General features: G+C 36.0%; 1 protein-coding gene across 2 annotated transcripts in view; it reads right to left on the bottom strand.

Annotated features, from left to right (window-relative positions):
* The window catches only part of LCOR (ligand dependent nuclear receptor corepressor), a gene marked incomplete at both ends in the record, with an annotated part of 33,125 nt that extends 8,589 nt beyond the window's left edge, over window positions 1-24,536 (bottom strand). The window contains 3 exons of one of the 2 annotated variants that reach the window (XM_080693798.1): window positions 16,489-17,458; window positions 19,907-20,000; window positions 24,299-24,536. In XM_080693798.1, coding sequence (XP_080549924.1) covers window positions 16,489-17,458; window positions 19,907-20,000; window positions 24,299-24,536 — 1,302 coding nt within the window. Of the gene's footprint in view, window positions 1-16,488; window positions 17,459-19,906; window positions 20,001-24,298 lie in introns of those variants that run through there. The other variant, XM_080693797.1, reaches the window with a different exon arrangement.
* Between the last annotated feature and the right edge of the window lie 703 nt (window positions 24,537-25,239).

Genomic DNA, 25,239 nt, shown 5'->3' with positions numbered 1-25,239 from the left:
GCTGTCCCATGTTTTAATAACTTAAAAATATCTTAATATTTTCATGAACCTCAACTAAGGTAAGGTTTTCCAAAGTGTCATGTGACCAGCCCTGAGGCAACAACTCAGGCAGTGTGGCTCAAGCTAGTCCCTAAGAGACAACGGGAGGTAATGGGTGTATTTCACAACACCAAGACAAGGGTGGGGGGTATATTCTCAACTAAGGCACACAGAATTATTGGGAGCCAATGAACACTATCCTGGAACAAAACAGTGTAGAACAGAGATGCTGAAAAATGGTAGGTAAGTATACTGATTTGGCTGACCTAGGCTAATCCATCTTAAGAGGCATTTGGAGCAGTGGTTTGGAAAACCTAGGAGATAAAAACTGCAAATGGCAACCGTGCTAGACAGAAAGTGCCATCAACAAAGGTCATCTGCATGTTTTCCTAGTAAGAAGACTGGAGACAGCGTACTGGTTATAAAAGTACAGGGATGCTCTTACCAGGTCATTACTGGCCATCTCATAAGGATCCCTTCTGAACTGATTACATTCTTTCCTGATATTCTAAGTCATAGTGGTCTGTAAAAAGTTACTGGCACTTTAATGAAGTCTTGTATACTTACAATTTTTATCTTTTACTGATTTAACGTTTTATTGTTGTCTTAACTTCCCAAACAGATATAAACAGCTTGAGTGTAAAGTAGGGGCTACATTTCAGGTTTTCCTATTTCTAGAACTCCAGCAAAAAAGAGGAAAGAGAAAGAAAGCATTATGGATGCTTCCTAGAGTTTCTCCCTGGACAGCAGCATTGACTGAGCCAGAACACAAGAAACAAAGCTAGTGACCAGTGGTTGTTGGGAAGCGCGTGTGTCTGATGAGCTACATTCTATTCACATTGTTTTTTTGTTTTTGTTTTGGTAGTACTTGGGATGGAACCTAGGGGCATTCTACCTCTGGGCTAAACTCCCAGACCTACTTTTTATACTTTTATTTGGAAACAGGGTCTCTTAAGCAGTGAGGCTGGCTTCAAACCTGTCTGATCCTCCTGTCTCTGCCTCCCAAGCGCGGAGATTACAAGCGTGCGCCACCACGCCCAGCCACACTGAGTTGTTTTTAAAGTTCTAAATCTGACATGTCTGGCAGGCAATTTGGATGAACAGCCATGAGTCCATCATTTGGGGCCAAGAGCCTTCACATTAAGACTAACCTTTGTTCAGGTGTCATTAAAGGGCCCTGTTATACTTTACAACTACAGTAATAAAATCATTTTGGCTGTACTTTTAAATTAGCCAGTTTTGTTTTTCTCAGTAGAACATAAGTTTAGATAAATTTTAATTTTTTATCACATGAATATTTAATTTTTAAAGTTTAATTTTAATCTTTTGAAGTTTAATTCTATCACTATTTTTTCAGGATTAAAAAATGTTGGCCAGTTTTGCTGAAGTTTTCAACAGCTAGCTTTATCTATGCTTCTTTTCACTTTTCTCAGTAGCCTTAGATCTTTAACAGAGCCTAGATATAGCATTTGCATTAACTTAGGTTCTCGCTGGCACTAGTAGGGAATCCAGAGAGAAGTGGCTTTCTGGCCTATAGATCAATTCCTCACCTCCACCTACAGGGAAGCACTATATTTTAAGCTCAGTGTCTATTATATCACATTAAGTCCTTCATATTTGACTAAATAAGGCCCTTATAAGAGTCATAACAGATGTTGAAATCACTTGAGTTTGTGTTTCTTCTGCTTGAGAACTCTGAGATAGCTAAGGAATTATTTATCATGTAGGAAACTTGAATACCACCACTAAAGCACAGTCAGATTAGAGGGGTTAGTAAATTGGAGGAAGGGTTATAAAAGAAAAAGGGGGAACTCATTTCCAACTACCTGAATTTGTTTTGAGTTTATCTCCTTGGTAAGAAATGGCCTGCACGACCTTGGCCACTTTGTCTATCTTCAGTTCAATGCCTAATTCTGAAGGGTGTGGAAGGGTAAAGGATAAGATAATATTCATAAAAAACTTTAAAAGGCACAGTTTAAGAATGATGTGTTGTTTCACAACCATATCTTTAATGATTTACTCAATGATGTTTTTCTAGATCAGAGGTTAGACACAGCTGAACTCGCCTATTTAGTCAATATTGCAATACTTAAATTACTGAAAGAAAGCATTCCTGTTGTTAGTATAAGTGGTTGATGGTCAATGCTTATTTTAAGGTAAAAGACTGATCAAACAGAGAAGAGATATGATAGACCGCTGAAAGGATTCTATATTCTAAGAATACAGAATTTGGAAGTGATGGGTTCAATACCTACTCCTTTACTACCAAATAGACTCTGTGATGGGCAACTCAAGATCACTGATGACCAAATTACATTCTTTTTGACTAAACATCAACAATAAAGGCTATCTGGATGGGAACTAATCTTAGTAGCAGAAAAAGGCAGGTCTAGAACACAGAAGAAAGTTTTAGACAAAGTAGATTATGGTTAAGAGCTATAAATTAATCTGAGCAAGGAAGCACATGCCTCTAATCCAGCTACTCAGGAGGCTGAGGCGGGAGGACAAGTGAGTCTGGAAAATTCAGTGAGCCCCTGTCACAAAATAAAAAACAAAAGGGCTGGGATGTAGCTCAGTGGTAGAGAGCTAACATCTCTAACATGCACAAAGCCCTGAGTTTAAGATCCTCCCCCCAGAGTTACAAATTAATCTGGCTTAGTTCCTTAAAGAAAACATAAAATGTATCTCACTATATTTTTTTGCCAGACAATCTTAAATGATGCTATTTCCTCACTTCTGGTCTTTTAAGCAAAGGGATAAAATTACTCCATACTCAAGATCTTGATTAGCGAGTCTGCTAACAAATTCTTGCTCTGCTCTAGCAAAGCCATCTGCCCCTGGCTCTCTCACATCTATACATCTTCTGCACCTGAACATGGGACAGTCCAAGGACTATGACAAAACCGTGTGTGTGTGTGTGTGTGTGTGTGTGTGTGTGTGTGTGTGTTGGAGAATGCAGGGCATGGATGTGGAAAAAAATTTTCACTTTCTACAAAGCCATTGGGATGTACTTTTAAATTTTTTTAATTTTTTGTGGCACTGGGGGTTGAGTCCAGGGGCATTCTACCTCTGAGCTACACCCCCAGCCCTATTTTTATTTTGAAATAGGGTTTGGCTAGGTTAGTGAGAGTCTCACTATTTGCTAAGACTGTTCTCGAACCTGTGATCTTCCTGCTCAGCCTCCCAACTACTAGGATTATAGCCACCACATCTGGCTAGGTGTTGTTCTAAATCACTGAACATCCAAGCCCTCCCCTTTCCCCATGGAACTGGTTGGGAGAAACAATAAAAAGGCAAAAGTGAAACTGGAAATTGAGAAATAAATCTTGTAAGATCATGGAATAGGAAATGAACTCTTAAAACCAGACAGGTGAATACCTGTTTTCTGGGTGGTTGAAATAGAAATGACCTACATTTGAATTTAAGTAGAACTCAATTTAGTTAGAAAAAAAATTCTTCAAAGTGGAATTGAAGAGCATTAGCCCTTCCTGAGATCAGAACCACGGAGGTCATGGTGTGTGTGGAGTCAGATATGAGGTGTTCTTCACCCCACCAATGCCTGCCCAGAGAGCTGCTAAGTCTGATGGCAACATAATGTCTTTTCCAGGTATGGGGAACAACAGCTAAGGACTACTGCTTTGAATCAAGAGGTATGTAACCCTTCCTACTAACTTTCCAAGTTTATGGTATTCTTAACCAAGTTCACTCAAAAGCAAGGCAGAACAAGGTTCAACAATCACGAATTAATAAACTGGGGGAAAGGAGAGGCGTTCCCAGTGCACTTACTGGGCATGAAGCTATAGTTTGCTAGCTTTTCTCTATCTCACAGTTGAGTATTTCTGACAAGAGGCTATTGTTCACAACAGATCTCTGAAATATAGGAGCAGCTTAAAGCTTGTATCTCTCTTTTTTTTTTTTTTTTTTTTTTTTTTTGCAGTACTGGGGATGGAACCTAGGGGCACTCTACCTCTGACCTATACCCCTAGCCCTATTTTTTTATTCTTTATTTTGAAACAGGGTCTCACTGAATTGCAAAGGGACTCACTGTGTGCCTCCTACTTTAAATCACTAACAAATCACAGTAAAAATATATTGACTGCCTAGGATTTTCTCATGGTCACTCTTTAGTATGTTTTCACCCTATAGGCAAATGCACCCAAGAAGCCAACATATGATGGAAAAGTGATTTGAGAGGAAGGAGTCAAGCAAGGGGCTATGAAGCATGACAGGCCAATGCCTTGTTCCCTCCCCAAGAATGTAATGGTCTCACAAAACAGACATTTCTGTCAAACTCTTTAGTTCTAATTTGCTTCTAACTCTATTGTCTTACAGGTAATTCTATGCAAGAACAAACATATATTACATTCGGTGTTAATCTAAACAAAAGGAGAGAGACTTAGAGGCTGTGAAAGACATGAAATTTTGAACCAATGGCATAAATAAAAAAGAAATGACAGTTCCTGAAGTTAAACCTCTAAGTGATATATCTAAATACTGATTTGGTGAGAGCATAAACCTAAGCTATGAATTTAATAATGAGTTGAGAACTCCTAGGAAACACTTTGAAATACTTTGGCAAATAATATAGCAATTTCAGACACAGGACAAACCTCTGGCTAGGGCAGATTTGAATTGAAAATAAGTTATCACTAGCCTTACTTAGTCAGTGAAATAAATCATCTTAGGCAGATGTCTAAGATGTTAAAAGTGTAACTTGAGGCAAGATGGTACACGCTAGTAATCCCAGGCCTTGGGAGGGTCAGACAGAAGGATCACAGATTTGAGGCCAGCCTAGCAATTTAGGAAGGCCTTGTTTCAAAGTAAAAAATAATAGGGCTGGGGCATAGTTTGGAGGCAGAACACCCTTGGGTTCAATTTGATACTAGCCCCCCCAAAAGGGTATAATCATATTTTAGAAAGTCAATATTACAAAAAGCTCTTGACAAGCCAGTGATGTTGGACTTTTCCCCCCATTTTTGTATTTCTCAGGTGGGAAAAAATATCTATGTTGCTCTTTGGGGAAACCGCCTGTTAATTCCCAATTTAAATGACTAGAACAATGATGGGACCAGAAAAATAGCACTGCGTAAGCAGAACACGAAGGAAGCAGGTCATTCCCCAAGCGAGAGAACGCGCACAGCATCGCGATGCTCTCCCTCCCTTGGCGATGGAGACTGAGCCCAGGAGCGTTCTACTTCCAAGCGACACCCCAAGCCCCCCACCCCTCTTTTGTGGTACTGGGGATGGAACTCAGGGACCTTCTACCTCCAGGATATATTCCCAGACCTATTTTATTTTTTATTTGAAAACAGGGTTTTGCTAAATTGCTGAGAGTCCAAGTTGCTAAGGCTGGCCTCAAACCTGTGATCTTCCTGTCTCAGTCTCCCAAATACTGGGGTTACAAGCACGCACCACCATGCCTGGCTTTTTTCCCCCTTTATTTTATATTTGAAACAGGGTCTTGCTAAATTGCTGAGGCTGGCTTCAAACCTTCAACCCTCCTGTTTCAGCCTCTGAGATTAAAGGTATGGGCTACCATGCCCAGCTATGGTGCTCTTGTTATGGCATAAGGATAAAGTGACATTTGTTGAAAGGCCAGTAGGGGCCAAGCACTGCAAATGCCTTTCCTATATGGTACAGTTTCCTAGGGTGGGACAGCATCCAGACAAGCTCCCATTACAATGGGGATATACTTCTTTTGTAACATAATCTCAGAAATCCACACCACTACCATGTGCGACAGTACGTACACAAAGAAATCTAAGTCTAAAGGAGGTCTGTGGAAGGTGACAGAAACAAAAGGATATTCAGTAATTTCCATATGCAGCTCAGCAACAGAAATGTTTTTACCTCTTAAAAAACAAATGTATGTTTCTACCAAATATTCTTAAGTTTCTCTTTGAAAGATTAGCAGATTACATACCTAATCAAGCTGATATTTGATAGTATCTTAAACTTCATGATTCTTGTGAGATTTCTGTATCTTTTCTCACATTCTCTTAAGGTACTTTCTTAATTCTCAAAACCTTATGTTTTAGGACCATATGAATTGACAGTATATGTTGTGACTTTTACTATCATACTAAATCATTTAAAAATGATACAATGATAGTACTTCTAAGTAGTTAACTATAATTTAAAGGACTTAGATACTTCTGAATAATGTTAAACATTTAATTAGACTTCTAGGATTGCTTATTAAGATTTAGGATTTTTTTTTCTAAGTTGTTCTTCTAATGAATGTTAGAGGAGGCAAATGTATCTTTTTTAACTTAAAATAAAAGGAGGAGCTGGGCATGGTGGAGCACTCATGTAATCCCAGCATCCAGGGGGCTGAGACAGGAAGATTGCAGTTCGCAGCCAGCCTCAGCTACTTAGTGAGGCCCTCTGCAATTTAGTGAGACCCTGTTTTAAAATAATTTAAAAAAAAAAAGGACTGGGAGCCAGGCATGGTGGCGCACATTTGTAATCCCAGCATTTGGGAGGCTGAGACTGGAGGATCGAGGTTCGTGGACAGCCTTAGCTACTTAGTGAGAAGACCCTGTTTCAAAATAAAGAATAAAAAACAGGGCAGGGGTGTAGCTCGGAGGTCGAATGCCCTTGGGTTCCATCCCCAGACCCACAAAGGGGGGGGGGGGGCTGTGGGTGTAGCCCAGAGGTAGAGATCCTGGGTTCATCCCCAGTACCTCCACACACACAATATAATAATAGGAATAAGCAAAGGCATGTCTCTACATTTGTATACAAACATTCAACGGAGAAATTCAGTCCCTGGGGGAGGTAGAACAAGAGATTTACAATTCAGGATATGGCATAAACTACTCCATTTCTTTACCTGCTAACACACAGGAATCCCTAATTGTTTCCAAAATATGAGCAGAATCAAAGAAAATTCCTATTTAAAAGAGAAGTGTTCCATTTAAAAGAATCATAAAATTTAAAGGATTAAATATTAACTTGAAGATAGGATCACTAAAATAAGACAAATTCAACTATGAGATGCTAGGCTATCACCTTATTACACTGATCTGGTCACCAGTTTAGAATAATGGCAAGTTTAGAAAAATGACAAAACACAAGCTGTTGTAGCTTTACAAATTTACAAAGAAATAACAATTAGGTTTCCGAAAAAAAATTCTATGAGTACATAGCATAATTGAGCAAGGGAAACAAATAAAGCCAATGAATATACCTGTAGTACCAAACATTTTTGATTTTAAAAACATCAAACCAAAAGGCAGAAATGGCTTATAAAGCCAGTCTGTCAAAGACAAAAAATAGTAATAAGCTATATCAACTACCCACAAAAGCATCACCTATGAATATAAAATATCTGCTTACATGTAATTATATCATAAGCTTTAAAAGGCAGTCTTTAAAATATTTTGATCATACTTCTAAACTTTAGGAATCATAATTCAGTTCTCTAACCAGTTTACAAGATCACTTGATAATACAAAGCTTTTTCATACCTCTAGTTTATAATCACAATACCACCCCAAGAAACAGAAGTACTATAATAACCTTAACTGATGTTGCTTTTGTATTCATGTCCCAAGAAAGGAACAAACAAAAATTAGCAAAACTGTTATTCACTCTGACACACAAAACCAGCATGAAGTTTTACTCTAAGAAAATTAAGAAAAACTAAGTCTAGTCAAAAGAAGGCATTATGAAAATACTAATATACCTTGTTTGGCTGAAAATACTTTTTAAAGTGAACAATCCAGTGAAGAAAATGGAGGAAGTCGAGCAAATATCAAGTTAGAAAAGACACTGAGTTACAAAGCAGTACTGTACTTGAAACTAAACCACATTTTTGTAGCAGTGACTTCTAGTAATCTAAGAGATTTCGTTTAGAAAGAACTTATAAAAAATTACTCTGATTACCATGTACAATTACCAGTACACTTCTCTTAGCCCTTTTATAGAAAATTTTAAAAGAACTAAAATCTTAAAAAGTGGAAACCAAGCTTTTAAAACAGTTTTTCACAACAAAATTTATTAGAAGAATAGTGGTTTTGAAAGTCTAGCATCCAGTGAGAACTACCATACACAACATTACAACTGGGAATGTTTCTCCAAAATGTCATGGTCAAATAATACAATGGAACCATTAAATCTTACACATGCACGAAAGAACTAGCGCTTTTGACATACAATGCAAATAAAAGGAAAAAAAAAGGGAGGGACCACATGGATTAAAATCTTAAGTACTCATCACATACATTAAGACACAGCTTATTTTAGTCCAGTCAAAAATCAGAACTGCATTAAAAAATTTAATGTAGTGCAATCAAACCAAAAAACTTAATTTGTGATCATAAGTGCTCTACTACATAAACATTGATCATAGCAAGGAACAAAAAGTTCAAATCACACAGTACAAAAAATCTGTAAATAAATATAAACTACAGTACAAGAGAAATATTAAATTATACAATTCCGTCAAACTGTAAACAGTATATTGAAATGAGGTCCATAAGAGTTAAGGGGGTTCCTGTTTTGTTGCATGATAATTGAACTTCTAGAAATCTGAAAGATGCCATTTTCCATATCTTCACAGGCTATGGTTTTTATATATGTGAAGAAAATTTCTTGTAGATGTAAGATATCAAATATCAAAGCAGAGGGATAAAGTTATTTTGTTAACCACAGACAGTACTGCAGAAAACAAACTTTTTAAGAGGCAAGTCTTAGCATCAGATGTAAAGTTCTAAAACACTGGAATTAGAACTTCACATCAGAAGAAACCTGTCGTTGAGGTCTTCAAGGCTATAAAAAAATGCACTGACAAAATTGTCTGCTGATACGCAGACCTAAACCTCTGCCAATTTTTTTTGACATTTTACATACTCATGTTAAAACACCAACTTTGGCAGAATCACTACTGATAAACTCAAAGCACTCTTGGCCCAATGGTTCCATCACAGTGGCCAGTGCACAGATTCTCTGAAGACATTGCATAAACTAGAATGTAGAGGTCAGACACCAAAGGACCAGTGCTTGAATTTAGTAGTAGTTATGGTGAAGAAGCAAGAGCCACATCAAGGAGGAACTGCCTCTGTTACAGTTCGCAGAAGCAGATAGGAATGTCATTTAATTGTGCTGGCTATTAGTGGCATTTAAAAATATAGTTTCACCGTGTGTGTGTGTGTGTGTGTGTGTGTGTGTGTGTGTGTGTGTGTGTGTACTGGTTGTAGTTTAAGCACATTTTAAAAAATACACTGTTAACAGGAACCCCCATATTATCTGCTCAGTAGTAATAACTGAATATATAGAATGCCACTATAAGAGTGTGAGGCACCGTGTGCTGGAGAGTTATATGCAGCTTTAAAATCTGTTTGGCTGAGTTATACCTGGATACCTGAACTGAGTTTTTAAGTTGACATTCATCAAAGATGTGCTACCAGCACGTCGAAATAAAAGCAAAACAGAAAAATACAAGTCACTGTTAGGTTTAAGAACAGCATCAAAGTACCTGAATTGAGTGAGAAGAGTGTGTAAACTGTCCCTGAGGGTTTTTAAACAGTGTGTACAAGTTGGATTTCTAAGAACATTAGTTTTATTTAACAGTATGGACTGATAAAATACCAATGTCTAACAGTTTAAAGTGGAGGTTATAAAGAACTATATGCAAATGTTCCAAATGTATAGTATATGCATTTTTTTTTTTTTACAAAGCAGCAAAAAGCTGTTGTAAAGTATACAAAAGTATACATCCCATCAGAACAAGCAACAAGTGGGAGTCAGACAAAGGTTTTGTAGTCTGGTTTTCTGACAGCACAGCATATCAATATCCAATGACTATATCTTTCCTAGATCAGAATGTAACTAATTTCGACTAGTAATATAGGATTAGACTTTTAATCAAACACTTTGCTATTACATACTAAAATTCCTTAAACTTACTAATGCTGGTAATACTAACCTAGTTAATTATGCCCCCCTCATTTTAGAAATATACCCTTCCACAACTTAAAAACATTAAGATCCATTTCAGTCCTCTGATGTAAAAAGCATGTCAGTGAATTAATATTAAAAATTTACACAGTAAAAAGGCTTGAATTTCAGCCAAAGATTCTAAATACTGCTCATTCCCTGAAGACTTAAAAGGGGGAGAGAATCCCTACCCATTTTCCTAGTAATTAATTTTTCTAAAATGGACTAATGCAATTTTTCACTTTAGGGAATTTTCCCCTCACCTTCTCTCAAATTCCAAATTCTTAAGCTTGAAAAGCTTAATGAAATGGGGAAAATGAGGCAATCACTTAGAATTGCTAGAAAGGTACAAAATGTTATTGTCGTTTGTTAAAATAAGATTTATATAAATGTGATCTGACCCCGTATTATGTAGTATGTTTCATATTTTTAAATAATCACCTTAAAACTTACAGTACCTAAGACTCTGAAGATAAATTAAGACTTTAGTGTTGTAACAGAAAAAGTGCTGAATTATCCCTTTTCTAGTACTTTAAACATTTTGGACAAGTGCTTTTCTAGTGACAGTAAAGTTCACTATATACCCTTTCACCAAGCAGGAAAAGTCACCTTGATGAAAGACTTTTAGGAGTGTAGCACCAGGTATTTACCAAATGACAGGAGTTGTTTCACTCATTCTGAAGGGGTAAAAATATCCTAGCTTGAAATTCTATTTGGCTAGTGACTGTTAGAAATCCCTGCTCTACTGTGTCAGTGTCCTGTGTCCAACTATCCCTGGCCCCCCACCCCCAGTCCCCTTACACACTATCCACTGAGAATCTAATCTCCAAAGAGATCATTTTAAAATTTATTTTCAGGACATACCTGAGAAAGGGTGCAATTATGCAGAACAAGGAATCCAAGACTGCGCTAATACTGGTTATAGGTTCTTAATTTTTTCCCAAGACAAATCTAAAAAGTTTAAGAGGTATGGATCTTCAAATATGTCGTACTGCTTTATTATTATTATTATTATTATTTTTTGGTATGTGTGTAGGGTCATTTCCAGTGTTGAAAATATCTTGAGCCTGTTCAATGACAGTTCAAGATGAAATAAAAAAAGAGTTCATTTCCACATTCAAACAATAAAGATAAATATGATTCTAGTATTTGCTACATCCAATAAATCCATAGTTAACTAAAAGTGCTTACTTTTTAGCTTTTATGAGTACAGCTTTAAATGAACTGGGAACCTTAAAAATTACCCCCCCCCAAGGGTTGCAGAATTAACTCGTATTTTATTGTTGGACAAATCAACATTAGCCTGAATTTTCATTTTCAAACAATATAAAATGTTTTCTATCAAATAAAGCTGGCCCAACTTTATCACACGGTGTGTCCTGAGACTCTTTTTTAGTGTAATAGGGCAGAACCTTTACCCTCTTCTATGTCTATGTACTTGCACACCCTACATCCCACCTCTTTCCTTCAATCTCCTTTAGTAACACTTAGGGTACTCAGCTATAGTGTTATACTACAGGGCTAATGTCTGCTTCTTTTCAAGATAACTAAAAGATTATCTGGAATAAGAGAGGATATGCAAAGAATTTCTCTATCTTCCTTTCAGTCAGTATGTTCACAAATCCTATTCAAGTTTCAAGGACAGAATTAACCCAAAATAAACTAAAAAGACAGAGTCTGGAGGCCTGTATTCTTTGCACATTATACTTTTTCTTTTATGTAGATTTTGAGAGCAATTATGTTTTTTTGAAAAACCTAAATAGACTGTCTAAAGCCATCAAGTTTTTATTAATACTGGCCTGACCATAATATTAATGAAGACCTAATTCTAATAGAAAGGTAACAAGGAAAGCAATCTTTGATATTTTCATAAAGGCCAAATTTTAACCTATAACCTTCAATACTTCTATAAAACATTAAGTGGGGCAATTTTATCTACTGCCATATTCTATCACCAACGACAGCAACCAAAATATAAAGAAAAGAGAGAGAGACAGGGTGGGGAAGGGGAGACTGATTCTGTGAAAACTATCTCTGGCATCTGGTTAAATAAAGAATTAGAAAGCAACATAGAGCTTCAAAATGAAATCTACATGGTTAAGATGTTAAAGAAAATTATTAACCTGTCATATATCTTCTCTAGTAACTCAAAATAACTTCGGGTTTTCCCACTGAACTCACAATTATTTCTTATGAACTAAATAAATAAATGCAAGCTTTACTATCATGAGTCAATATAAGAGAATCTACAAAGGCTTAGAACCATGCTGGGCACCATGTGCTTACTTGGGACAGGGGAGAACACATCTCACCAGCAGCTCAAAGGTTGCTGTGTTCTGCCAAAAGACAGAAGGTAGTTAGGATATGGGCCTTAACAGGTAGTCATTTTTAGTCTAATTAAGAGTTCTCTCCAGAAGATTGGAAACTAAACATTTCATTGTGCCTTTAGTTTCACTGATTCCATATAGCTAAGGTTAAACACTGGGGAATAGAAATGCCAATTGGTTGAGGTAATGATTTATATAAGATAACCAGAGTTCTAAAGCACTTCAATATGTAAATAAAAGTATACCAAATAAAGCTAATATACACTTCACACTTGTTGAGTTTGCTCACAGAACTGAACAGTAATTAACTTCACATAAGGACCCCTACTATCACACAAAGCCTTACTCATAACTCATGATCTGCTGCAGCAAAAGTTTATCAAGCAACATCTAAACTTCAGAATAACAACAAACTTAATATTAAAAGTATTATACACAAATATAAATTATTTTTTCCTGAAAGAGAGACCTTTTCCTTCATAGTATTTGGGGAGCAGAAATAAAGTGTATAGCTCATCACAAATAGAATTTGGAGTCACTTGTAAGCCTACTGAACAAAGTAATAGAATATACTACTGTCAAGCATGATGACTAATGATAAAATACCAACTAGATAACCCTCTAGAGAATTATTTAGCTTTTGATTCTACAATGCCATAGCTTATCTACTCTGTAATATCAATGTTCTCCCATTAAAATGCAAGAATTTACTGTATTATTATTAGTTCACAAAATGTTATATAATTTGAATAATGTCATAATGGAAACTGGGAGGAAAAAAGGCTTTTGTGACAAAGTCTGAACTACACTTTCTCATACAATAAAAATGGTCAATTGTTGTTTGGGCCATGCAAAACTCTGATTAGAAGAAATTAAGCATACAAATAGACCAATCTCTATAATACACTTATTAGGATGTCCCCAAACTAGAATATCTACACTGAAAGTGCCAATACAGCATAGTGGCAAATCAAGAGAGAAATAAAATATTAAGGGATCACTGTGGCACAAAGACTGCCAACCATGTGATGAGCCACCTCCAAAAAATACATGGTATAATGGAACTCTGAACACAAAATTTAACATTAAAAGTGCACCTGAATATTACAAACTAACTTTACAAAACCTACAATAAGGTAAAATATATATCTTTTGAAATATTCAGCAGCTTTTTGTCTTTTTAAGGTTTTTTTTGAGAGGCTCATGAAAGGGACCACTATCTAATTTCAACCATGCTTCACAAAACAATAATGGCTATTTTATATTGCAGTTACCAATGTAATGCAATTAGTGCTTTAAAATAATCTATACTCAGAAGAAGAAAAAAAAAACTTCAAACGAGGGGATGGGAGAGAGGAAGAAAGATAGAGAAAGACGACCTTTGGAGAAAATATGCTTATTCAAAAGCTTCTTGGAAAAGAAAATTTACCTGAATATCAAGTCATGACTGATCTCAAGTGTAATGTTTAAAAGCTTCACAGACATGAATATTACAATCTTCAGGTCTCAGGACTTTTAATCTGAGAAAGTTTAGAGTTTGGTTTGTTTTTAAATTCACTTTCTAACCAAAACAAATAATAGAAGTACTCAAATTTTCACTATTTACAACTCTCAGCCTACAATCTGAAATGACACAATACAAGTTCTCTTATTTAAACTGCAGCATTAAAGGGTAGGCACACCATTCTTCTGCTGCTCGATTGTCATCCACTGAAACACACATAGAAAATATTTTTGTTAGTAAAATGATCACTCCGTGTACACTACAATGACAAAATTTACGTAACTCAACTCATACATCACTTATATAGACTACCACATAGGATTAAACCTCTCTGAACAATAAAACTCTACAAAAGTTCAACTTTTAGGGCCAGATTTTTAAATGGGCCTTTAATGATATCTTTTTGAGAGGGGATAAAAACAAGCACAAATTAATTTTGCAAAGGACCTTTTTGCAGAAATTTGGGCTACTGAATACCCCAAATTGTGCACTCAGGCACTCTGACTGCAAATAACCGTGTGCTGACAAACTGAGTGTGAAACAAAGGAGGTGTTCCTTCATAAGCTTAGCCCTTTGCTTTCAGCAAACTTTCTACAACTTCCTTCTACTGCAGATGAAATCCATATATTTCATAATGTATTTTTGACTGCAACTTCCAGCTAGGCTAGAAAATATTGCAGTTATATACTACCACTAAACCCAAACTGTTTTTTCTGTTGAGACTAGAAAGCCAAAAGAAAACAGGCTCAGTCACCCACTGATTAAACTGCTACACAAAATAACCAAATCATAAGAGGAATCCACACCCAGGCTATGTCAAGAATGAGCAGTGCGTGTATTCTAATAACAGCAATGGTGTGCCTAACCTTTGAACACAGTTTGCTGAGGGAAAATTATGCTTAACTTAATTAACTGCTCCAAGTTTCCAGGCAAGAATTTATACCTTGGGACTATCTAGACCTACTACTCCTCAAACTGTTAGAAACCATCTAAACCAATCTTAATTTAATCAATTCTTTGTGTTTGACTTTATTTTGCACAAAATTTCCAATGATTTTTGTTTTTTGGGGTAAATTTCAAATGGCCTGACCACCTTTCTCAGCAGATTAAAATTCAGGGTGTATGTGGTATAGATTTTGCTTCACAGGAATAGTAATTTAAATTGTAAGACTAAATTCCATGGGCTTTACTTATCAGTTATTTTTCTAAAAATTATAGAAAATAAACTTTCCAAAGCTGATTACTATAATTTTATAAGCCCATCTCCAAAAAAAGCTTAAGATTTTCTTCAAGGAGTGCTATACAAACATGATATGAAAGGTCCTGAAATGTGTGCTAAACAACCATGAAAATAGCTAAATATGAGAAAAAGTTAAGAAGGAGAGAGTAATGCAGGATGCCAAGGAAAGAAAAAAAATCAGATAAAATTAACAAACAACTAAAAAACCACCTCTCCCAACCTTTCACTAGTATTTGGATTAATTAAAAAAATTCCAATGCGCTTAACTCCTGATTGAATTATTGTTAGCACTGATATGCAATCCATATCATATTAGGTTACCTAGGGATTGAGTTTTTTTCTCTTACCATAAAACTGAGATCTTTCATCAATGTGGATATTAGATAAGACTACCAAGGTTGTGAAACCTAAGTATCATTTTTAATTACATATTTCACATATTTCTTTCCCTATTTCTCCCATACCCGATAAACAGCTCTTGAATATCTTAAATTAGTTGCTTCAACAATATTTAGTTGTTGGTTAGTACAGATCGATTCAGAAAAAGGACTGAAAAATACAAAGAAACCCAGTTTGCTAAAATGAGGCATCCTCCATTGTTTTACATAATGTACCCTGACTGCTCCTGAGTAAGAAGGGAGCTCGTCCTCCAAGAGATAAGGCTATATCCTCACTTGTTGGTGAGATCAAATTTTACCCTTAGAAAATCTCAAATGAAATTACAGCAAAGGTAGTGTTCAAAGTAATTAACTGAAGCATTTCTGAAGGTAGTGTGTGCACATTTCCCACCTCCTTCCCCTCTGGGTGAGCACTAAGTAGACTGCAAATTCAAAGTAAACTTAATAGTAAATAGAAAATTATAAAGTGTAATTATAAATGACCCAAATAAGTATTATTGAATAACCAAATTTTTTGAATTCAAAGGTTCATTGTTCTTCTTAGTTTTTTCTTTAGTTTAATCCTTTAATTAGTTGAATCGTAGCAGAAAAAATGTGAACATTTTATAAGATGGCTTTCCAATTTGCAATGATAAAGCTCCCAGTATGACAGAGGTTATTTCTAAAAGGGGGCTTTTTTCCTCTTCTGTTTTAAAAGTAAAGACAAATATAACTTAAAGGAAAAAAGAGAAAGAAAGCATGCAGGCTCTACAGGCAAGGAGTCCACTTCCATGAATCTGTTCTCTGTGAGGTAACTCAATTCTCTTTTGTAGAGAAACATGCAAAAGGCCAAACAATATTCCGAGCCATACTGCACGTGGAAATTTAAAAATATGCAACATTCAGAATGCACCTTTCACCTCTGTACACACAAGTCAATGCAAAATCTGCAAAGAAACAAGTGTCACAGTAATGAAGTTAGGTGCAAGCAATGACAGCTGAACAATGATGCAGTAGTGCTCACCCAGTTTGTACAGTAATTGGCACTCTACAGTATTCCTACTCGTTTTTTGATTCATTTGCACTTTGTGCTGCCTCTCCCTGGGGATCTAATTCAATCTTAACAGAAACATCTGGCCCCTCCGACCTCATTAATTTCATTTTTTTCTTTGGAGGGTTTTTCAAAGTGCCCAGCCTCTCTTTTACTTTGTACTCCAGTGTACTGTGGGGAATCCCATAAATACTCTGAGCTTTGGAAACACTCATTTTTCCACTCATAACCACTGAGATTGCTTCCTCCAGTATCTCACTGTTGTACTGTCTGTAACGCCCTCTTTTCTTCCGAGGCTGCTTGGAGCCAGGGTCTCCTTCTTGATCCGAGGTGGGATATGGCTGTCCAGAGGTAGACTGCTCAGCATCTGAGCCCCAAGAATCAGGTCCAGCATCTAACATGCTTTTTCTATTTTGTTTTGGAAGAATAGCCCTTAATTTTTTACTAAGCGCGCTCTCCGTTTGTGAACCCATTACCAAAGAGCTATAGTTGTACTGATCACCAGTGCGAGACTCCCAAGAAAGATCCATTCCTCGAACTTGTGGTATCTTTAAATCTACAGGAGATGAATGGCTCACATCCTTTTTGCCATCTTGTTTTGCTTGAAGTGCCACTTTTGGAAAGGCAGAGTTTTCTGTAAGAAAAGGAAGGTCACTGATGTTGCTGAGTGCACCATTTCCCCTGAACTTCATACGGCTGAGGTTGAATTCATAATGTGGTTTTGCCCAAGAGGCTTCCCTGGATAATATTAAGTGTTGTCCATGATTCTGTAATCCAGATGGCCCAAGGCTGGCAGCTGTGGATAATTGGTTTCTGCTCAGTAGTTCTTCACTAATCTGCAGGGATCGAGCCAGTGGAACTTTGAGTGATGTGGAGTGTCCAAAACCTTCCCTGGCTCCATCCTGTAAGCTTCTTGGAGGTACCCCATCACCACTCCGAAGTCCGTCTGGGCGGTACTGGCTGGGTCTCCCAGGTCGCCTAATTGGATGGAAGGAAACTGATGTGAGCAGGACTTGCACAGGTAGGGAGGGATGGGTGAGGGGACCACTCCTTTATTAGAAGGCCTTGCTTGGGTAACATCACTTTGTGTTATTTATTTATTTTTCTCTAAAATTAAAAAAAAATTGTCTCGGCAGTTAGTTTTAAAACTTGTTCACAAAAAAAGAAAAAGAAAAAAAAAAAAGCTTTTTGGGCAAAGAAAAATTAAACCTGTTGGCTGGTCTCTGGTTGGGTTCACAAATTTTCGGAGAAAAAGTTTCGCGCAACTGTCTGAAAATAGCACTGTAATTATTAATTACAAAGTAACCATCAGTCTTCAAAGATCTACACAGAATTGTGTTATCAATGTGACGTTACCACTAAACAAGTACAGTAATAAAAGAGTAAGCCAAATTGTTTATTTAATGCAGTGTATTCAACATTCATGACAACTAGCTATGAAACTGGAACCGTTTACACTGGTGGAACCCACAAATTATCACTCATTTATCCCACAAACAAGTTGATGTTCATCATCAAACATCAAACAATTCCAAATAATGTTTCTTACTTTGCTTGGGAAAAATATATATAAATGGAAATCAATCCCAAGAGGAGGAGAAAAACCAAACCAAAAGAAACCAAAAGATCTACTCCATTATAACTTACCACACTTCTTCATTTAAAAATACTATTTGGTTAGAGATACATGAGTATCATGATTCTACATTTAAATCGTTTAGGCTTGCCTGATTATTCCTTATTTTCCCCCAAAACTTTATTCCTTATGTTTTACTCAAAGCAATTACTAACAGAGATAAGCAGTTTTCTTTGATTAATAAAAACCTTTCTTCTTGAAATACCAAAAACTTTTTTTAAATTTCAAGTGGATAATGTTGAGATACTGTTTAAAATTTCAACTACTTGCACAAAGTTATGTAGGTTTTGATTTTTATAAGAGAAAATGGTTGTTAATCTTAAGACTGGCAACTAGCTAAGAATGCCGAAGGGGAATGATTACATTAGTAAGGCCCAAAGTGGAACTTTGAAGTAATGATAAGCTAGTTATGTTCTCCAAAACTATAGCAACTGATGTTGTCATAAATGCAATAACAACAACAACAACAAAACAACAACAACAACAACAAAAGATGGGCAGTACTGCTGGTGCATTTGTCTCCCATAAAATAAAACCAAGTAGAAAACACCTCCCATTCAGGGGATAAGCGCAGCAACTTCAACCACTATATAATACACAGTCCTGGTAGCCATGTTTAACAAGGGAATCGTTTATGCAAATTGTACTTGGGCTTCTACCACATGCATCCATAATTACACAACTCAAGTGTTTCTGATATATACATTGAACCCAGCAATTTGGGACTATGTTGACCAATAGTATAAGCCACAGTGAGAAGGGCTTAAAAATTAGAAAACTATGCAAAAGGCATTAAAACAATGTTTTTAGAATGAATAGAGGAAGAGAGAAAAAGGAAAATTATGGAATTTTAGAGAAAACAGAGAGGGGCATTTTAGATGCTAGTAAAGAAATCCTTAGGTTTGAAGGTAATTAAAAAAGTAAGTTGAAAATGGTTAATATATTTAGTGTTCACCTGTTCTTTTAATATCTAAAACTACTTCCTCATATAGTTATCTTAAAAGTTAAATATTCCAAAATATTAACGAATTTAAACTCACCAAAGTTATTTTTTCATATCTAAGGTAAAGCTGGGTTTTGGTTACAACAGTTTTCTAGTATGATGTGAAGTCATCTTCACTAATATCAGATTTTCCTAATTTTTATTAGATGTGCATAGTGAGAATTATGTATTATGCATTACAGTGTAATTCCTACACTGTAAAATTAGGTGGTAAGAGAATTCACTTTAGCCCATTAAAAGTCCAACTGAGCATATAATATTGTCTTGAAAGAATAAGACAATTATCTATCAATATCTACAAAGAGCCTTATGTATGAAAAACCAAAAAATACAATTACATTTTTTGAACTGCCATACAATTAAAATTGCAGTTCAAGCCAACAAACCCAAACAAAAATGGACAAACACACACACATGGACACAAACCCCACTAGAGATATCAAATGAAATACAGGAGCTCAATTTTTCATTCAACTTCAGCATACGTAATATTGCCTTTACATCTAAACTATATTACTTGAATTTCATACTCCAAAACACTCAACTAAAAGTCCAAAGACATATTCTTGCCACAGTCATAACTGTTTGCTATTTATACTAAGCTGACAACATTGGTCTGTACTAGCCAATTCTAGATCACACAAATACTTCTGGCTCATGGACTAAAGGTCATAACGCATATCGGTTTTCTTTAGGGTTCATTTAAAAAACATACAAAGGAGACTGGCATCAGTCTTTGATGAATTATCTATATAAAAATGTGGAAGGCTGCAAATATTTCCCTTACCCATTCCCTTGTGTGCTGGAGCAGCCTGGAGAATGGCTCATGGAAGTACTGCTAGCACATGGACTTTTCTTAGTGGATAGATCAAGTACACCGTCTGTAGAAACACAAAGAAACACGTGAGGATATTAAAAAGTAAAGCAAACGTTAACTAGGTAGGCTATAAATGAAAAAGCTGCAAGCCTAGTTAACAAAGCAGATACACTAGTCATACATAAATTTAATATTAATTCAAGATGTTTTTTTTCTCCTGAAGCAACATAAACTTTAGCAAAGCATGTTATATTCAATACATCCAAGGGCTCTTTTATTAACAAAAGGTAAAACAAGTTATAGAAGATGTCAGGATATAGTGAGATATTGGAAATATTAGTTTACATGGCATATCATTTGGCACCAGACTAACTATATTTCATTTTCTTTTTATTTTATTTTTTGGTGGTACTGGGGTTCCTGGAAGCCCTTTTACCCCCGGGCTACACTCCCAGACCTATTTTATACTTTTTTATTTTTGGAAACAGGGTCTCTTAAGGCAGTGCGGCTGGCTTTGAACCTGTGTCATCCTCCTGTCTCCACCTCCCAAGCATGGATATTACAAGTGTGCGCCACCATGCCCGGCTATATTTCATTTTCTAAACTTACTCTGATTCAGTTATGAGTTATTAATGTTCCATAAAGTCAGATAAGTTATAAAACTAAATCCTCAAGAACTAAATCTACCTGAAACTTCAAAGGTATATAAGTAGGATGTAGAAAATTTTAAATAAAACAAAATTAATTAATTAATTAATTAATTTGGTGGTACTGGGGTTCCTGGAAGCCCTTCTACTTCTGGGCTACACTCCCAGACCTATTTTATACTTTTTTATTTTTGGAAACAAGGTCTCTTAAGCCAGCAAGGCTGGCTTCGAACCCGAGTGATCCTCCTGTCTCAGCCTCCCAAGCGTGGGGATTACAAGCGTGCGCCACCACGCCCGGCAAAACAAAATTCATTTTAAAGTATTTAAAGTAAATACTTTTAAAGTTTTATGTGGTTTATATTAATTTACATATATTTACTAAACAAAATCGTCTGTTAAGATAAATCAGTGTTATTGGTTTATAATTTGTGTCATTATCCTTTGGATACATCTGTAAGTTATGTATATCTGGATTCAATCTTTTGAAAAATATGCGATTAAAAACTTAGCTATTGAAAGCCGGGCATGGTGGCGCACGCTTGTAATCCCTGTTCTTGGGAGGCTGAGACAGGAGGATCGCACAGGTTCGAAGCCAGCCTCAGCTACTTAGTGAGGCTCTCAGCAACTTAGTGAGACCCTGTTTCCAAATAAAATAGAAACAGGTCTGGGAGTATAGCATGGAGGTAGAAAGCCTCTGGGTTCCACCCCCAGTACCACCAAAAAAAACCCCAAAAAAACAAAAAAAAACAACAAAAAAAAACCACCAAAAAACTTAGCTATTGAAATTAAAAGGTTATTAAAATTTATGGGCAAAGTATAAGGAATGAAAAAACAAACCACCTTGAGACTGGTATGAGGCTAGAAGTATAACCTAGAAGCCAAACCAAATTATGAATTCATGTTATTAATACAGAAAATTAAAAGATTTTATTTTCACACAAAGATATTTTCCCTCTTATAGATATATCTAGAAAGAAATCTCATAGTATGGACAACTTTTAAAGTTGTCAACTCTGTTTAAAATTAGCAAAGAATGATAGCCGGGCGTGGTGGCGCACGCTTGGAATCCCTGCGCTTGGGAGGCTGAGACAGGAGGATCGTGCAGGTTTGAAGCCAGCCGTGCTGGCTTAAGAGACCCTGTTTCCATAATATATATATATATATATATATATATATATATATATATATATATATATATATATATATATATATATATATATATAATAGGTCTGGGAGTAGAGCCCGGAAGTAGAAGGGCTTCCAGGAACCCCAGTACCACCCTCCCCCCAAAAAAATTAGCAAAGAATGATAACAAAGAATGCCTCTAGTTATGTTAAAAATCACCCCAGGAGAGAACTAACTTACAACTGGTGTCTGAGGACCTTGTTACTCCCTATTTCAAATTGTCAGAAATAAAAATGCAACTAAATTTATAAATTAAAAAAAAAGTCCATCCAGCCGGGCATAGTGGCACATGCTTGTAAACACACATTTTCCAACCAAAGACAGTATGATTTAGAGCATTTAAAACCAAACAGGCAATTTGTCTAATAAAATAAGAAACATTTTAACTCCACCACTAAAATACTGTGATTTAAGTTGAAAACACTAAAATTCATTATGGAAATATTTTAAAAATGTTTGCATCATTTGCAGTCTACCTACTATAATGCTACTTTCTAATATCAAATGTCTCTTATTAACTGCATGTTGTCAAAACAATATATCTATTAAGTGAAACACTAGTTATATTAAGGTTTATTAGACAAAGTGGAACCATTCAGTTAGTACCTTTATCATTAATGCTTTAAATATACCTCTATGGTTCCATTCTATTATAAACCAAAAGCTTTTAATGTAATATTCATGACAAAAATATTTTTAATGAAAACTACTGGTTTGTGGTAAAGAAAATAATCTTCAATAAAACAGAAAAGACCCAACTTTACAAATATGGCAATCAAAGGTACAGTGACCAATGTGAACACAGGGTAGCTAGGAGGTCTCCTCTTAGGAAATATCTTAGAATTTAGAGATTCACTACACCCAAACAAGAAAACAAACAAAAAATCCCAGAAAACAAAAACCAAAAAAATACATTTTTTAATAAGCAACTAAGCTAGCCCATTAAATGTAAAGCCCCCAAAATTACATGGAGTAAGCAAAAGAAAGTCCTTTCAAAGACATTCTTTTAAGAATTAAATTTATTCTTTCCAAAATAAACAATTCTACAAATCTTATAACCTTTCTGAATACTCTTAGAAGACTTCTATGACAATTAAATCTCATTACTACGGACACCAACAATTTACAATTACTTATAATGGTTCAATGAGCTGAAATCCTTGCTTCATCTCTGAGAAATTAAACTCAGTCACATTTGCTATACAAAACTGGTAACTCCTTAACCTCTTCGTTAACTTAGCTCCTCGCTCACATTTCCCTTTTAGAAATACTTTAAGGTTGGTTCATAATGCAGTGCATGTATATAACTACGTGTTTCTGTATTTACTTAACAAACTAACATGTATTCTATTATACTGGGGTTTCTGGAAGCCCTTCTACTTCTGGGCTATACTCCCAGACCTATTTTTACATTTTTATTTGGAAACAAGGTCTCCTAAGCCAGCGCACGCTACTGGCTTCAAACCTGCACGATCCTCCTGTCTCTGCCTCCCAAGTGCGGGGATTACAAGCATGCGCCACCACACCCGGCCCTCTTTTCTTATTTCTAATGCTGGTTTTTTTTTTTTTTTTTTTTGCGGGTCTGGGGAACCCAGGGCCATTCGACCTCCAAGCTACATTCCCTGAACTATTTTTTTATTCTTTATTTTGAAACAGCATCTCACTAAGTTGCAGAGCCTCACTAAGTAGCTGAGGCTGTCCACGAACTAGAATCCTCCGGTCTCAGCCTCCCAAACACTGGGATTACAAGTGTGCACCACAACGCCCGGCTCTCTAACGCTAGTGATTTTTAAAAAATTCGAATTAATATATATTTTCCCTTATGATCTCATTTGAGGAGTATAACTTCTACTTAATAAGGCATATTTCTAATAGAAGCTAATTCCAGAAAATCAAGAATAAAGGGAAAAATTTATAAGACAATACTTTGTAAAATGCAAAATGTTTATGTTAATATCAAGTAACTTAAAGACAGTAACAACTATAACTTGACTTTCTTGAGTGCTGCATCAATCATGACTATGAACTAATGATGTGGTAAGGTTAACAATTTTATCTGTATTAATTTATCACTGAATTGTAAAGAATAATTTAAGAATCATTTTTTTTTGGTACTGAGTATTAAACTAAGGAGTCGTCTTCTACCACCCACAGCCCTGTTTTTTTTTTTTTTTTTTTTTTTTTAAAGCAGTGTCTTGTTAAGTAACCATGAGCTGGGCTTGGAACCTGGCATCCTCCTGTCTCAGCCTCCTCAGTACTAGAATTACAGTCTTGTGTGAATGCACCTGAATTTTTTTTTTTTTAATGTGACCTGGTCTCTTGCTATGTTGCCCTGGTTGGCCTTGTACCCCTGGCTCAAGCGATCCTCTCACCTCTGCTAGGATTGACAACAAACACACACTACCACACCTGGTAGAATCAACATTTGTTTTTAACCTATTACTGCTCTGGCACCCTACTTGCCAATCATTTTTTCTCCCCCAAATCAGCTTTCTGGTTAAATAGAGGAGACCGTGCTTTAAGACCATACCTTGTTCGCTAGGTTCTGACTGAGACTTTCTGACAGTAAGGTCCAGAGGTGAGTCTTGGTCAGCCATGAGAAGTTTGCTGAGCACAGGGTTCTGAGTAGTTGCAGCCGTGGGAGAGGTGGTGACTGGAGATGCTTTCGGCAGGCTTTGGTTCTTTGTGCTATTGGGCTGGCTGGGGTCCTGAGTAGAGCTATTTTTTGAGGTATATTCAGCAGCAAATTGTTGGGTCATTCGCTGCATGATCTCACGGGCCACTAGGGGAATATTGGGGTCGGAGACCCAGGGACTGTCTGTAAACAAAGATTTATTCACTTTTAAAGTGAGACAATGTACTTAGAAAACCCAACCAACAAACACAAAAACAACTTTCACAAAAACATAAAATTCCATTTTATTTTTTCTTAAAATAGAACATCCTAAAAATTGTGTTTATACCTTGATTTATTTTTCTAAGCTTTTAAGTTGTAGATTTTTAAAAATTTCATAGAAATATTTCTAAATACCCCCAGGATAATGAAATTAAATAAAGGGATAATAAGTAGTAGATCTTATGGGCAAAAACCACTTACCTGATATAGAAAGACCTGATATAGAAAGAACTTCTAGAACTAGAAAGGACCTCCAAATTCAGATGAGGAAAAATGATTTGTATTTATGTATATATCTTATCTCTATAATTACTACACTAATATATCAAAGAAACAAAGCTTCATGGAGTACAGATTGTGTCTGTGTACTTAAGTATGCCTAATTATGGTATAAATTGTGTATTTGGGGTGTGTGTGTGTGTGTGTGTGTGTGTGTGTGTGTACGCTTATAAGAGTACTGTACTGGGGTTATTAGGCCCACAGGCATTCTAACTTCAGGCTATACTCTCAGCCTGATTTTATTTCTTATTTGGAAACAGGATCTTGCTAGGGTGATGAGAGTTTTACTATTTGCT

Source organism: Muscardinus avellanarius (assembly GCF_963383645.1).
Source record: "Muscardinus avellanarius genome assembly, chromosome: 4".
In the NCBI taxonomy this organism is placed as follows: Eukaryota; Metazoa; Chordata; class Mammalia; order Rodentia; family Gliridae; genus Muscardinus; species Muscardinus avellanarius.
This window is presented reverse-complemented; position numbering and strand designations above follow the sequence as displayed.